This window comes from Notolepis coatsorum, assembly GCF_963971535.1.
Source record: "Notolepis coatsorum genome assembly, chromosome: 19".
In the NCBI taxonomy this organism is placed as follows: domain Eukaryota; kingdom Metazoa; phylum Chordata; class Actinopteri; order Aulopiformes; family Paralepididae; genus Notolepis; species Notolepis coatsorum.
In genome coordinates, this window is record NC_140183.1 from 76,631,393 (window position 1) to 76,646,567 (window position 15,175).

A 15,175-nucleotide genomic window follows, 5' to 3' on the forward strand; every position below is an offset into this window, starting at 1 on the left:
TCAGGAGATGTGCCATGAACTTAACAGCATTTTTTGGATCAACCTACCTGTGTGAGTCTGCTTTCTCTCACATGAAGATCATCAAGTCCAAGTACAGAACCACATTGACAGATGACCATCTTGTGGACTGCCTGAGGCTTGCAACCTGCTCCTACAACCCAGACTCGAAAAACTAGCTTCCTCTTCCCAGTGCCAGCGTTCTCACTAAGGTAGAGACTGACATTTAATGACACACTGACACATCCTACACTACACCGTTACAATGATATATAAAATATCATATTATATTATATACAATATGCACATGACAGAAAATATTATATGCCATATAATATTTTCTGTCATGTGCATATTGAATGGGTATTACTAATACTATTACTACTAATACTAGCCGAGAGTAGGTCAAATTTGGGCTGGTAGCTCTCGGCTAGGTGGCAAATTAAAAAGTAGATCTTGGTTCAAAAAAGGTTGGGCACCCTTGATGTAGGTGGACAGAAGATATAGCCATCTTTACATGTGACATCATCAAATATGACATCTAATTGATACATGCCATTCTGTAACAGTGCATTTTGTAGGAAAATGGAAACATTTGTAATACAATGTAATATGTAATAAAATGACCAAATACTTCAAGTTCTAAGTTGTAGAAGTATAAGAATAAAGCACTAATGATTTACAATAAATTGTAAAGTGTCAAGTCTTCTTACAATAGCTTTATTAGACCAGTACAGTAGTCTATATTCCAGCCAGACTGTTAATGAATTGTTACATACCTCCACCGTAGATTTGACACAAATATGGAAATCTCCAAACATTACCAAGTCCCACGGCAAAACCTATGCAAGTAAGCAGATATTGAACCTTGTTGTCCCATTTTGGTCGCTCAACGATCTCTTTAATCCCCTGAGTCTGAGTCTCATCCTTGCTTCTCTCTAAGCTGTCCATCACTCGTTTTGGGACAGATCAACAACTGCCCTTGCTTTCTAGTTTATGAACCTATAGGTATATGGTATGAGGACACAGATCTTGTATAGCTGACTCTGACTTCTTGAAGGGGAGAGGAGGAGGATGATTTAGCTTAGGGGTGACATTTAAAAGTGTCAGCCTCACAGTTTTCATTGGCTCAAGGGACTGTGGGAACAAAGTGTCTCTCATGGTAATGTTTAATCAAAAGCACTTGTGTAAGCTTCAAGATATGGTGTTGATAACAGTGGCAATATGATACAAAGAAACATAGTAAAGGGACACAGAGGAAGCATATTATTGGTTGTATGTGCATGCACAGTGATTTCCCTGTAGAAAACAAGTATTTCCAACTATTTTGGTTAGACACTCACATTATGTATTAAATGTTTTCGATCAGTGCTTAATTCTCACATAGCCTTGGTAATTGGCATCAGATCTCCATTCACATTGGCTTCTTCAATGTGCAGTATACAAATCACAATAGCCCTATTTTACAAATGTGTTTGAAAGCTTTGCACTGTAAAATTAAATAGGAATAAGAGGCAGTTTCAGCATTATGTTTTGTTTTATATATCATACTAAACTCCAATAGCAGATGGCTCTTGAGAGCAGGTTAATCCAGTTTAAGCATAAATTCAACGGCAGTAAACAGATGTTATGCTGGGAAACCCAAAAGAGGATTTTTAGAATCTCTACTAATTTTCAGTTAGCACATAACAGATATCATTGTTCTGTGACCTGCAGTGCTTCCAGATCCATATAATATGATATATATACTAGGTCCATATAATACATTATATAAATGTCGGTTAGGTTATTCTGTTGGCAGCAACTCACAGATGATGTCTGTGAGTGAGTACGAAGGTATGACTGAGTAGTAAGGTATGAATAATAAGATATGAATGGGTAGTATTGAAGTAAGGTACAGTATGACTGCATAGTAAGGTATGAATGAATAGTAAGTGTAGGAAAGCCCTGTTAATAAGACTACTTTGTTCTGTAATAGCCCTTTAATATGTTGTTGTTGACAGGAAAGGGTAATTGATTTATGCCAGTGTAATCGTTCAGCGTGATGTGCTCCAGCTAGTGTCGCACTCTAGTCTTCTGATAAGGTTACTGGCCCTTTAAGAGTTTCTCCTTCTAACGTGAGCAAGCTGGTCTCTGTGTTGCTGTCTGACGACGTGCAGCAGTAGTTTACTCCTGTCCCTTTGGGATAACGTGTGCGTCAATGAACGTGAGTACAGTACTTATGTTTAGTTCCTGCCTAATTCGTTCATTCAGCTTACTCTGCACTTACAGTATGTCCACATTGATCCATTCCTGTTGACGTTGTTTCTCTCTGTTATTGAAACGCTGCGCCGTTAGCTTAGCTGCACGTTAGCCAGCCTAGGTTGCCCCTGCTATGATATGCTGCTGCGCTGCGTGGTTAGCTTAGCCGCACGTTAGCTAGCCTAGGCTATATAACTATAACTCACTCATTACCCCTAGTGAATTGAATGTATCTTTACACCTGGTTTACAGTCCGCCTACCTATATTGTTTACATGCATTGCATGAGTAATTCCCTGCATAGGCTATGTAGGTTATATATAATAACTCTGGTTAAGTGAATGTCTTAGTTACTAGTTGCACTATATTACTAGGGATGCTCGATATTGGCTTTTTTACCGATACCGATATTCCAATATTGTCCAACTCTTAATTTCCGATACCGATATCAACCGATATCAACCGATACCGATATATGCAGGGTTTCCCCGTCCAAAATTTTTTATAATTTCAGGTAACTAATAATTTCACTGGATATATATATAACAAATATTGTTATTGTTTTTTTTTCTTTTTTTAACCGATACCGATATTTTCCGATATCACATTTTACTGCCGATATCGGCCGATAATATCGGACATCCCTATATATTACTAATGAATATTATTGTAGCTATAGACCACATGTTTATTACATTATGTTTATGTACGTCACTACTGTGTTTACTAATGTATACTGTATTGTATTCCTTTGTAGACAACCACACACATGCAAATTCCCAAATACAACCACATTAACTGCAGCACGCCTCTGTGTGATTCTTTAATCGGAGTCACAACCCCATAGTGTCCGCCAGCTCTATCAAACGCACCCTGTGGAGGCCCTAGCCCTCCGTTTCAGTAAGGTATGAATGAGTAGTACGTTATGAATGAGTAGTACGGTATGACTGCATAGTAAGGTATGACTGCATAGTAATGTATGAATGAGTAGTAAGGTATACTGCATAGTAAGGTATGACTGCATAGTAATGTATGAATGAATAGTAAGGTATGAATGAGTAGTAACTTAAGGTATGACTGCATAGTACGGTATGACTGCATAGTAAGGTATGACTGCATAGTAATGTATGAATGAATAGTAAGGTATGAATGAGTAGTAAGGTATACTGCATAGTAAGGTATGACTGCATAGTAATGTATGAATGAATAGTAAGGTATGAATGAGTAGTAACTTAAGGTATGACTGCATAGTAAGGTATGACTGCATAGTAATGTATGAATAGTAATGTATGAATAAGTAGTAAGGTATGACTGCATAGTAAGGTATGAATGAGTAGTAAGGTATGAATGAGTAGTAACTTAAGGTATGACTGCATAGTAAGGTATGACTGCATAGTAATGTATGAATAGTAATGTATGAATGAGTAGTAAGGTATGACTGCATAGTAAGGTATGAATGAGTAGTAAGGTATGAATGAGTAGTAAGGTAGGAATGAGTTTTTAAGGTATGAATGGGTAGCATTGAATGAGTAGTAAGGTATGACTACTTAGTAAGGTATGACTGCATAGTAAGGTATGACTGCATAGTAATGTATGAATGAATAGTAAGATATGAATGAGTATTAAGGTATGAATGCATAGTAATGTATGAATGAGTAGTAAGGTATGAATGAGTAGTAAGGTATGACTGCATAATAATGTATGAATGAATAGTAAGGTATGAATGAGTAGTAATGTATAACTGCATAGTAAAGTATGAATGCATAGTAAGGTATGACTGCATAGTAAGGTATGAATGCATAGTAATGTATGAATGAATAGTAATGTATGAATGAGTATTACTGTATGAATGAGTATTTGTTTATTTGTTTATTTATGGATCCCCATTAGTCTACAGCCATGGGTGAAAGACTATTCTTCCTGGGGTCCTAACACACAACCTACAACATTACAGTAACAAAAAAACAATACAAACATAAGAAACACCTTAGCCTAAGCACATTCTCAACAACTTCAGAATCACAAAAAAAAATGTAAACACACAAAGGCTCCAACCACAAATACAATACTAACTAAACTAACTGTTACGCACCCCTGTGGAGGGGCGCAACATAAGGCAACAGACATGATGGATGAGGGTGCAGCGACACAAAACCAGGAAACGGTTTGCAAAATAATCATATTTATTTACAAACAAGGCAACACAGGGATCAAGGAGGACTACCAGTAGCACAAATCAACACACAAAAAGGAAAAGAAAATCCACCCCCCTTGATGGGCGCTAAGCACCCAAAAGTACAGTGGGTGGTGCTCACTCTAAACTAGGGTTTTTAACAGCAGGTAAACCTACGTGATGCTCTTTTGGTATCACAAACAGTACTGTATTTGCAAATCTGGTATGTCATAAATGTATAGATGTAGCAGTACTGTCTATCTGTATGTCGTGTATGTCATATATGTTATGATGAATTGAAAATGGGGGACCCTGATGTAAACAAGACGAAAGTCTTTCTCTGGTCTGCATCCCCTTAACAATTGTATGTATTGAGCTGTACTGTACTGTACCCATTCTGCAATCTGTTAATAAAGTTTTCAATCAATCAATCAATCAATGCAGATGTAGACCCCAGGGTATCTTCCTGTCCTCACTTCCTTTCCCTGTGTGCAAAAGCAAATGTAAATAAATAGAAATATACACACAGTAGGCTGGGTGACAAATAACAGGGAAACAAATATACAAAGGTTGGACTCAAACAGAAATGTGCAATAACAAGTGACACAAAAGATATGATACCTTGTGATATCTCACAAGAGGAGTGGTTCGATGTTTGTACTGAAGCACATACCTGTAAGGTGACTAATTCTAATTCCTGGAGAGAATATAAATGGAAGGTCATTAGTAGGTTTTTCAAGACCCCCTTATTGACTGCTAAAGCAGGTACGACTCCCACAAGCGAATGCTGGAGGGGATGTGGTGAACACAGGGCCGCCTCAGGGGGTGTGCGAGCAGTGCGGTCGCACAGGGCCTCGCAGGAAGGGGGGCCTCGCACAAAAAAAATAAAAATAAATATTTTTTATTTATTATTATTTTTATTTTTTTTTATTTTTTTTTTTAAATTTTGCGAGGCCCCCCTTCCCGTGAGGCCCTTTTTCATCACAGACCTAAAATCTAGTTTTGCTTATATGCTTATATATTTCACATTAGACACGTTCCTGACTCTGAGGCTCTGCAGGCAGCAGAATTGGTTTCAATGAGGGGAGGGGTTACAGCAGGGGCGTAACTTGCGGGGGGTCCCCGGAAAATGTCCCCCGCATGATTTCAGAATGCCGTATTTGTCCCCCCCATGTTTTCCAAACCGCTGCAACTGCGCAGCCTGGCGGCCAGCACTGTGACTCGCTACTACACAGTGCCGGCACTGCAGATTTACCCTACTCTTGGAATTCATTGCCAGTTCCTCAAAGTCATACATAGGGGCGCTGTCTCGATAATGCAGTGTTATTAAAGCAGCGTGTAGCCGACGCATGAACCAGTTGGAACTGGAAATCCGTTGGTAAATAAATAGCGGCCTGGAATCATTTTTGGGACGCTCTCGTCTCAATTCGCAGTAAAGGAATATATATCTGCGGTTTCCCTGGCGGATGGCGAACAAGCCAGCCGATTCTACTATGAGTCATGACATTTGACATAGTCTATGACATCATACTTAACTTAAACTTGAACACGGAGGCAGTTACAAGAACTATCATAATCCGAGCCCCGGGAGGGTGGTCGAAATCGAATACCTTTTGCGATGTATGCAGGGAACGAATTGAGCTGCCTGTCGCCCATTCTAACGCAGGAGTCCTGGACCCCCGACAGGTAAGGTAAGCGATTTTAGATGTATCACTTTAAGTGTGCGGCTGTTGTCCGAATACTAGTGAATATTGAAAAATAAAGGCATGACATTTAGAGACGTCCCCGTCGTAGCGTTCTGGTGCGGGGATATGGGTCTCTGTGCGGGGGCGCAACAGCAACAGGTGGGGTAGGCTGGGCAGAGATGTATGCATCAAAACGATTACATTGTTTGTCTCGCATACATTCGATTTATAATGCGAGCACCTGCATTACAATCAAATGACTGATCTGTTATGTGTTATGGACCAGAGTCTCGAGAGGCACTTTATAATAGAAAAAAGACAGTGCAAACATGTATATGTCGCTTACAGTTTATTATGCCTATGCAGCTCGTTTATTTTGACAGAGTTAAAAAAATGTCACTAGTATCATTATATTAAATTAGCGGACGTGCAGCTGGACAAGCCCTGGCTCCACGATGACCACTTCTTACAAGAGGCGCCACTGCCTGGGAAAATGCGTATTGAAACACTACCCCCCCTACCCCCCCCCCCCCCCCCCCCCCTGTGACGTCACTGACCACGCCCCCTAATATGTCCCCCCCACCGCTGGGACCAAAGTTCCCCCACTGGGTTACAGCCAGGTAAGGTAGCGTCTGTTGAGTTCATTGTGTGTGTCTGTGTGCGTGCCGGGGGGGGGGGGGGGGGGGGGCGTGAACCGACTCATTGCCAGACGTGATCGATTCGACTCACGCTCACGGCAATGAATCGGCTCTTATGAACGAGTCGCTCATGACCGACCCATCACTAGCGTCTGACTATTTCGCGCGTGCAGCATTGGAGCCTAGGTTATGCCAGCCAAGATGAAGAGGACATCGTTCGGCAGATGGACTGAAGATGAAAGTTGTTGCATGTTAGACAGTTCAGTCAGGCTAGCCATCCCGGCTAAAGACAGGGACAGCTAGTTAGCTTTAGCTACGTTATAATATTAAGTGTGGTTCAGTTGGGATATAGCCATGATGATGTCGGCTAGTAGCTAGCTTAGCTAAAGGCTAACTAGCGTTAGCTAACCTAGAGACAGCGCGTGCAGCATTGTTATGCCAAGATGAAGAGGATGGTCGTTCGGCAGATGAACTTCGTCAACTCCACGCGGTTGTCTCCATCCTCTTGGACGTTTGGTGAGTTTTTAATGCACTCTGTTCTATTCCCGCCGTGGATATCTCTCTCTCTCTCTCTGGAGCCAAACTGGCCGACTAGCTGTTGTAGTACTAGTAGCTAACGGTGTGTGGCCTGGTGTCAGCACCTGTATTGCTTTTCTCATGTTGTACAGTTTTTCAGTGGTAGCCGCATAGCTTGCTTCTGCGTTAGCTAATGGTTAGCGATAGCCGGGTTGAGCTAACTGTTAGCCAGTTAGCTGTTTAGCTACGACGTTAGCTGCCGGCTGCGCTCGGCTGGGAACGTTAGTTTGATGCTATCAGTTAGCCTAGAGTTAGCTGTTAGTGTAGCAGAGTGAAGTTGTTATGCTAGATCATGGACAGAAACTGTTATCTTTCATCTTAAATAAGTAGGTCAAGACGGAAACACTCTTATTTTGAAGGAACAAAGTGGACCGAGCTCACTCTAGTGTTTTGGAGGGGTGCCTTGGTTACTAGTTTATATTAATTTCCTCATATTGAGTTATTGATTCTCCAAACGAAATCCCTTTTGGTCTTTTATAATGGGTTTAGAGAGGATAGGTCATCTTTCCAGTTGAATATTTGTTGTATTGTAAATACTTTCAACTAATGTACATAATGGTTTAGCCGGTTCGTCGGCAAGAGAGACGCCGGCGGAAGTAATCGCTCTCTTTGAGTTCTAACGTGAAAGAGAACGAGGTATGCACGTTCGGTTACCTAATATCTGGTTTAATTGCTATGTATAACTTGTAAAATTGATTTATGTTTTGGTTTTGGTACTGAAATTGTACTGTGTGTGATGACATTAATTCGCCCTGTGTAAAACAGCCATAGTACCGTTGTGTGCTAACTCGTATTCTGTTTGGCAATAACAGGTGGACTACACGGTGATGACGGTAGCTCACGCCATGTTTTGTGTGTGCTGTTTTGGTTCGATAACAGGTATGAACCGTTGTTTTTGTATTTCGGTTTAATTAATGCTTACACACTGTCTTTCATTTCATATTATTTCATATGTTTTTGCTGAAGTTGACTTGTACTGAGTTACATGTATTTGATAGTAGCTAACAATTGCTGTAACTATGGATGGCGCACTGTTTTGAGTGTGCGCGAGCGCTCTTTGAGTTCTAACGTGAAAGAGAACGAGGTGGACTACACGGTGATGACGGTAGCTCACGCCATGTTTTGTGTGTGCTGTTTTGGTTCGATAACAGGAGATCACCAATAAAACCAACCATCAATTGAGTACCGTTGTCGGAGTCTACTTCTACCTCACACCAGACACAACGCAGATTGGATCACGCTACAAACTGGTGCCGTGACCCGGATCAACTGGTCAGCGGAAGCCGACCACCGGTGTTGCTGGAGAGACGTGGAGGCTTCATGTGCGGCCTAGACGCGTGGATGCTGCCGGCGCGGCCTGGTCACGGGGACGCTGCATTCGCCGTCTGTTCCTGAGGAGGCTGGAGAGCACTGAATCCTTTGAAAAAGATATGGTCTCTCATCAAGTTTATTGATTTTGAGTGTGTTACCTAAAACACGCTGTGAGTATAACGGTAAAAGTACCATTTGATACTGAAAATGACTTTGAACCTAGGAAACACTCCTACAGGGAACTTGACTGTGGGGAGAGGGAGAGGGGTTCTAAGTTACACACCGGTTATGCAGTCTACTCCGGCGAGTCCAGGTTCTTCAGGTTCCTCTAGTCCTGGAAGGGAGAGGGTAGAGGGTCCCTCTGGGAGAAATGCCCCATCGTTACTTTTCACCCCGGTTGTTCCCTCACCTGGTGAAATGAACAACACTAGTGTTGAAACATCCCCCAGCCAAATGGCCAATTTGATAAAATCCATTGGGTCAGAAATAGGGGAAGCTATTAGAATGACGTTAATGCAGAACACAACCTTGGGGACTTCACCTGCATTAGCTTCTCAAAATCCCCAACAGATGTTCCAACCTGACAAATGTGGGAATACTGTGATTGATGCATCCAAAATGAATCTTGTGTTACGTTCAGATGCAAATGCCCCACCCTATTTTAGAGGGGACAGCACAGATAAGTGCTCTGTTTTTGAGTGGGAGGAACTCATGAGGACGTATATCAGAAAGAAAAATAACTGTACGGGGGCTGAACAAGTTGAGGAGGTTATGAACAAGCTAATGGGGAGGGCCCGGGACGTTACCAAAGTATGGATGCGTAGCAACTCAACTGTTAGTGAGGTGGGTGTTATTTTTAGCATTCTGAGGCAACATTTTGGTGATATTATTCACTCAGATCTTCCATTAGCTGACTTTTATGCAGTCAAAGCATATGCAAGCGAGAATCCTCTTGACTATTGGATTAGGCTTAACAAAGCAGCAGAAGCCACAGAGCAGTGTCTTCTTAGTAAGGGGGAATCGCAGACTAGCCTGAGCCAGCATCTAGTTCTCATGTTCATCCCTAACTGCCCTGATAAGGAGTTGTCCCTAGTGTTCAAAAGTAAGCCATCTCGTGAGTGGACAGCATGTGAGGTGCAGGAACATTTGGATGAATATTTGAGAGAGCATAGAGCGAGTCGAGGTCGGTTGACACAACATGTGGTCGCCATTGAGTCATCACAGGAGAGGGTGGTTGTTAATCACGAACAAAGCGTGTCACCTATGGCTGTCAGTAGTCCAGAGTTAGAGCAGCTGTCGTCTGTATCTGAGAATAACACAATGGATAGAGTTTTGAGAGTGTTAGAAATGGCTTTAGGCAACAACACTCAGTCTGTACAAAATGGCCCTTATGTACAAAATGGCCCCCATAAACAGTTCCCCAAACATTCTCAAGAATGTCAGGTTTGTGGCAGTTTGGAGCACAACACTAGGACGCACTGTAGGACGCACAGGCTGTGTTTCAAGTGTCTGGGTCCAGGGCATATTGGTATCTATTGTGGGCAGACCACTCCTAGATAGCCCCCTGGTCAGAGACAGGCTGGTCCTCCTCAGGAAAACTAGACGGCCCCCATTCAAAGGAGGACAATGTGGGCCCCTATGGTTTTTCCTCCAGTTGTAAGGATGATATTCAGACTGTATATACGTCCGTTTGTGAAGCAGCATCCAAAGACAAAACAGTAATTATGCAGAATGTGACCAGAACATCCCAAAGTGACAGTTTATTTTTCACCACTGTATTAACAGGAGACAAGGTTGAGTTACAGGGGATGTTAGATAGTGGATCCATGGCTACTTCTCTGCGCGCCGATGTGGTTCCTCGGCTGAGGGAGGCAGGAGTAGTAACGGGTGATTGGATCACGCTACATTAGCTTGTGCTACGACCATTGACATTAGCCGTGAGAATAGCAGGGGGTTCTGGCACTCTGACTACGACATCATCTTTGACAGAAGATGTAGTCGGGCCTGCACCATGACAAGGCTCCGGCCATAGCTTCTTTTTGTCCCGCCAGCGAGAGGCCTTTCGTCAACGTGGAGACCTGTGTTGCGGCCTTTCGCCCTGCGTTCCTCGTGCAGGTAAGATGTCATGACATTACCCCACTCTTCCTTCCTTCCCCTCCCGAATGTTTTGTTAATAACGATGTTTTTTTCCAGGCAAAACATATGTTACCTCACAACATTTGGAGATACGACATGTGCTGTGTGTGAATTGTCTTGGTCGTTTGTGTAGCTTGGGTAGCGTTGGGCCATTGGCCAAAGCTGTGCGTGGCCTGGTGTCAGTACCTGGCTAGCCTATTTAGCTGAATGCTGTTTAGCTGTTTTCTCTGGTATAGACCCTCTTCTCTTTGGATTTAAGTGTTGATCTTTGTCCTTTTGGATCTATGTATATTCATGTTGCCTTTGTGAAGTTATCTTTTCCTTCTGTTTTGTTCTTCCATTAAAAGTTGAATATCCTTTTAGGGGCTCATCTTTGCTTATCTCTCTCATACATGCTCTCTCTCTAACACACACACACACGACAAACACACATGCTCTCTCTCTCTCTTTCTAACACACACAGTCTGCCTATGGCTGCCTTTCTCGATGGCTAGGCTGTGCTCGCTGAGTCTGTACCTAGTCAAGGATCTTCAGTCACAGTACTCAGGTATTCTGCCACTGTGTACTCTCTGTTTAGGGCCAAATAGCATTTCAATTTCTTTCCAATGTGTCTCTCTCTCTCTCTCTCTCTCTCTGTACACTGTATATTGACTGTAGAACGGGAGCTCTCTCTCGCTCTCTCTCTTGCTATATGTTGACTGTATCATGCCCAGCCTCGGGCAGCGCTATTATTTAAGAATATGTTGACTGTATGGGGGGGGGGGGGGGGGGGGCTCGCGTTTAAATCTCGCACAGGGCCTCGCATTTCTCCCAGGCGGCCCTGGGTGAACAAATAGGTAACCATACACACATTTTCTGGACATGCCCAAAACTATGTCACTTCTGGGATGATGTATTCAGGGATGTAAAAAAAGTATTCGACATGGACATCCCACAAGATTTCAAAACTGCCATCCTCGGAGTCATACCAGAGGGCATTGAGGGAAGGAAAGGTGTGTATCTTCTTCAAATACTGTTAACTGCTGCCAAGAAGTTTTCATCTTATTATTTTCTATCTTATTCCCCATTTTATTGTCATTTTCTTTTTTAAATGGTTTGATCCACACATGTAGTATATTCTGGTTTACCTGTTTTATTTTATTTTTTATATATATATATTTTTTTTTATTCATTTATTAATGTATTTATTTTTACGCCCCTTCCCCAATCATAGCTGTCTCTTAATGACACGGTACAGACAGGATGTTAATTGATAACTAGTTGTAAAATATATCTGCATATCTGTACTGTCTTGATTTTGTGCTGAATAAAAAAAATATATGAACGGGAAAAAGGATGCAATCCTAACGTTAGGTTATGACTATAACCAAGTTCTGTTAGTATAGCGACGCTCGGCATCGCTCTCTGCACTATCTCGCATATGTGCACGCGCACTGAATAAAGACCACAATGTACCTTTAATCCCAATATTCGTCTGACCACACCCCTATCAGCTTACCCATATAAGCAGGGGTGGGGCCACCCACTCGCCTCCTTCCCAAGCTTTCGCCACAAGGCGAGGTCAAAGGCTGCAGCGGCGTCGGATGCCGAGCGTCGCTATACTAACAGAACTTGGTTATAGTCATAACCTAACGTTCTGTATCGTATCGCTCTCGCTCGGCATCGCTCTCTGCACAAGGGAGGCCGAGCGAGAGCCAAATACACCCCGCTGACAGCCCCCCACAAACCATCAGAACAGGGAGGGCCGAGCCCCCCCGACCCACCCTAATGGCGGGCACCCCCCCTATTAGGGGCTTCACGGGAGGGCGACGGACCCGACCGTGCGAAGAGGCACTCAAGCAACTCAACGCACAGGGTGAGCAGACCGTGGCTTGACCCCACGACTACACACACGCACAACCCGCATGCCACCCGGGAACGAACGGAGGAACAACCTCGTTACTGCCCCCAGAATCACGGGGTCAAGGGCAAACCCAACCCCGTGGCAAGGCCGTAGCAGCGGAGCACGAAGAAAGACCCAGACCCACCAAAAGGACTGGACTCCCTAGAATGGGGGCCCGGAGAAGTCCATGATGCCAGCATCAAGACCCCACCAGGTGGGCACGTAGTGCCCCGCCCCCCACATCGCCAGCGTATTTGGACAAAGGCCCCTCAGTTACTGCACCTGGTATTCCCAGGCGGAATCCCATCCAAGTACTAACCAGGCCAGAACCTGCTTAGCTCCGAGATCGGACGAGATCGGGCGTGTTCAGGTTGGTATGGCCGTAAGCCGAGCGGGCCCTGTCCCCCCAATAGTACACCGCCTGGCACACTGACCCTGCCAGCATGGCCGTAAGCACACAAAAAAGGTTAACCAACGGAAGCAGGCAGCGCACCGGGGAAAAACCAGGCAACAGGCTGTTAACCCTAGCCTGGAGACTGCGGACGAGACAGGCGCCAGAGGGGACAGCTGAACACAGCCGCCCCGGCGGAAGGAGCGTAAGCTGGCGGTGTTGCATGACCAAGCCTCCATTTTAAAAACCCCCACCCAGAGGGGTCGAGGCAGAGAAGGCTGACACGATTGGCAGACATCATGAACGTGCAGGGGCACCCTCAAACGGTGAACCCGGGAGTTGACACTGCTCCAACACAGCAGGGAATCAACCACCTCAGTGTTACCCAATGCGGTGGTTGTTCCTATAACCCCTCAAGAAAAAACTCCAAAACACACCTGCGGGTATACACCGGCTATACCGCAGTACAAGTGTTTCAGTTTTCAAAAAAGGGTTAACCCAGGCCTACGGGTCGACGAAACATTACTTCGGACCGGGCCTGGCGGTACGGGAAGCAGAGGGTCACCAGAGGAGGTCAAAAACCACCCCCACAGGCCCCTCTTCGCCATGCGTGAGAGAGGAGCGAAAAAAAATGGAGAACCAGCCCCTAAGCACACCGTACTTGGTATTCCCAGGCGGTCTCCCAACCAAGTACTGATTGATTGATTGATTGAAAACTTTATTAACAGATTGCAGAATGGGTACAATACAGTACAGCTCAATACACACAATTGTTAAGGGGATGCAGACCAGAGAAAGACTTTCGTCTTGTTTACACCAGGGTCCCCCATTTTCAATTCATCAGGACATATATGACATACATGACATACAGATAGTCAGTACTGCTACATCTATACATTTATGACATACCAGATTTGCAAATACAGTACTGTTTGTGTACAGAAGGAGTCAAGAAAAGGGAGTATATACATTTGACGTAGAAACTGTACATTGGAGGAGGTTGGGTGGGGGGGGTTGGGTACACTGGGATATTGACAACCATACTGGGTAATTTACATTGGAGGTGGTTGGGGGGGGGGGGGGCACACTGTATAAACAAGCAAAACTGTACATTGAGGGGGGGGAGACTCTGTACAAACAAACAAAATTGTACATTGGACTATTGACAAAACCATACTAGGTAAATGACTGTACATTGGAGGGGGTTGGGTTAGGATATTTACAGGGGCCAGTGTTGAATTGCAGTCTCCCGTAGGTGTCTCTTGAGAGAGGTTTTGAAAGTGGGTAGTGATCCACATTCCTTTACAGCTTTGGGTAGGGCGTTCCACATTGATGTGGCATAATTGCGAAACGTGTTTAGTCCCTTATTTGAGCCGAATCTGGGTTTAACATGATTTGTGGAGCTCCCTCTGGTGTTGTGATCGTGGTATTCACTGACCTTTGGGAAGTATTTTGCCATGTACATGGGTACCTTGGTCGTGTAGTGTATCTTGTAGACCAGGCCCATTGCAAGTTGCTGTACTCTGTCATCTACTCTAAGCCATCCTAGGTTGTCAAAGTGGGCAGGGGTGAGGTGGGTTCTAGGAGTAAGGTCAAGCAGTAGTCTGACCAGTTTGTTTTGAGATGTTTGTAATTTTGTTTTTAGCGCCTTTGAGGTGCTTTGGTACCATGAGGTGCAAGCATAGTCGTAGTACCCCTGAATGAGTGCTCCTGCCAGAGTCTTCAGGGTATTCTTGTTTACCAGAGAGGAGATCCGGTACAAGAATCGAGTTTGTTGGTTGACTTTTTTTATTACATTGGATGCCATTTTGTCACAGGAGAGATTAGCCTCTAGGATGGAACCCAGGTAGGTAATTTCATCTTTCCTTGTGACAATATTGTCACCCACTGTAACTGAGAAGCCGTCGGTCTTGCTGAGTTTGTTATTTGAACCGAAGAGAATGGACTCTGTTTTGCCCATGTGTAATGATAGTTTGTTATCAGCGAGCCATATGCAGATTCTGCCTAGTTCCGAGCTGAGGGTTTTTTCAACCTGTAACTTGTTCTTGTCAGAGACCAGCAGGGCTGAGTCGTCCGCAAACAGGAACAAGTTGCAGTCACAAGCTGACGACATGTCATTTGCATAAATTAGGAACAGTAGCGGTCC

General features: G+C 43.9%; 1 protein-coding gene across 1 annotated transcript in view; it reads right to left on the reverse strand.

Moving 5' to 3' along the window:
• Positions 1 to 948, reverse strand: part of LOC311246561 (sodium-dependent neutral amino acid transporter B(0)AT3-like) — a gene marked incomplete at both ends in the record, with an annotated part of 29,048 nt that extends 28,100 nt beyond the window's left edge. Inside the window, one exon of the mRNA XM_084336711.1 lies at positions 777 to 948. Coding sequence (XP_084192837.1) covers positions 777 to 948 — 172 coding nt within the window. The remainder of the gene's footprint in view (positions 1 to 776) is intronic.
• Between the last annotated feature and the right edge of the window lie 14,227 nt (positions 949 to 15,175).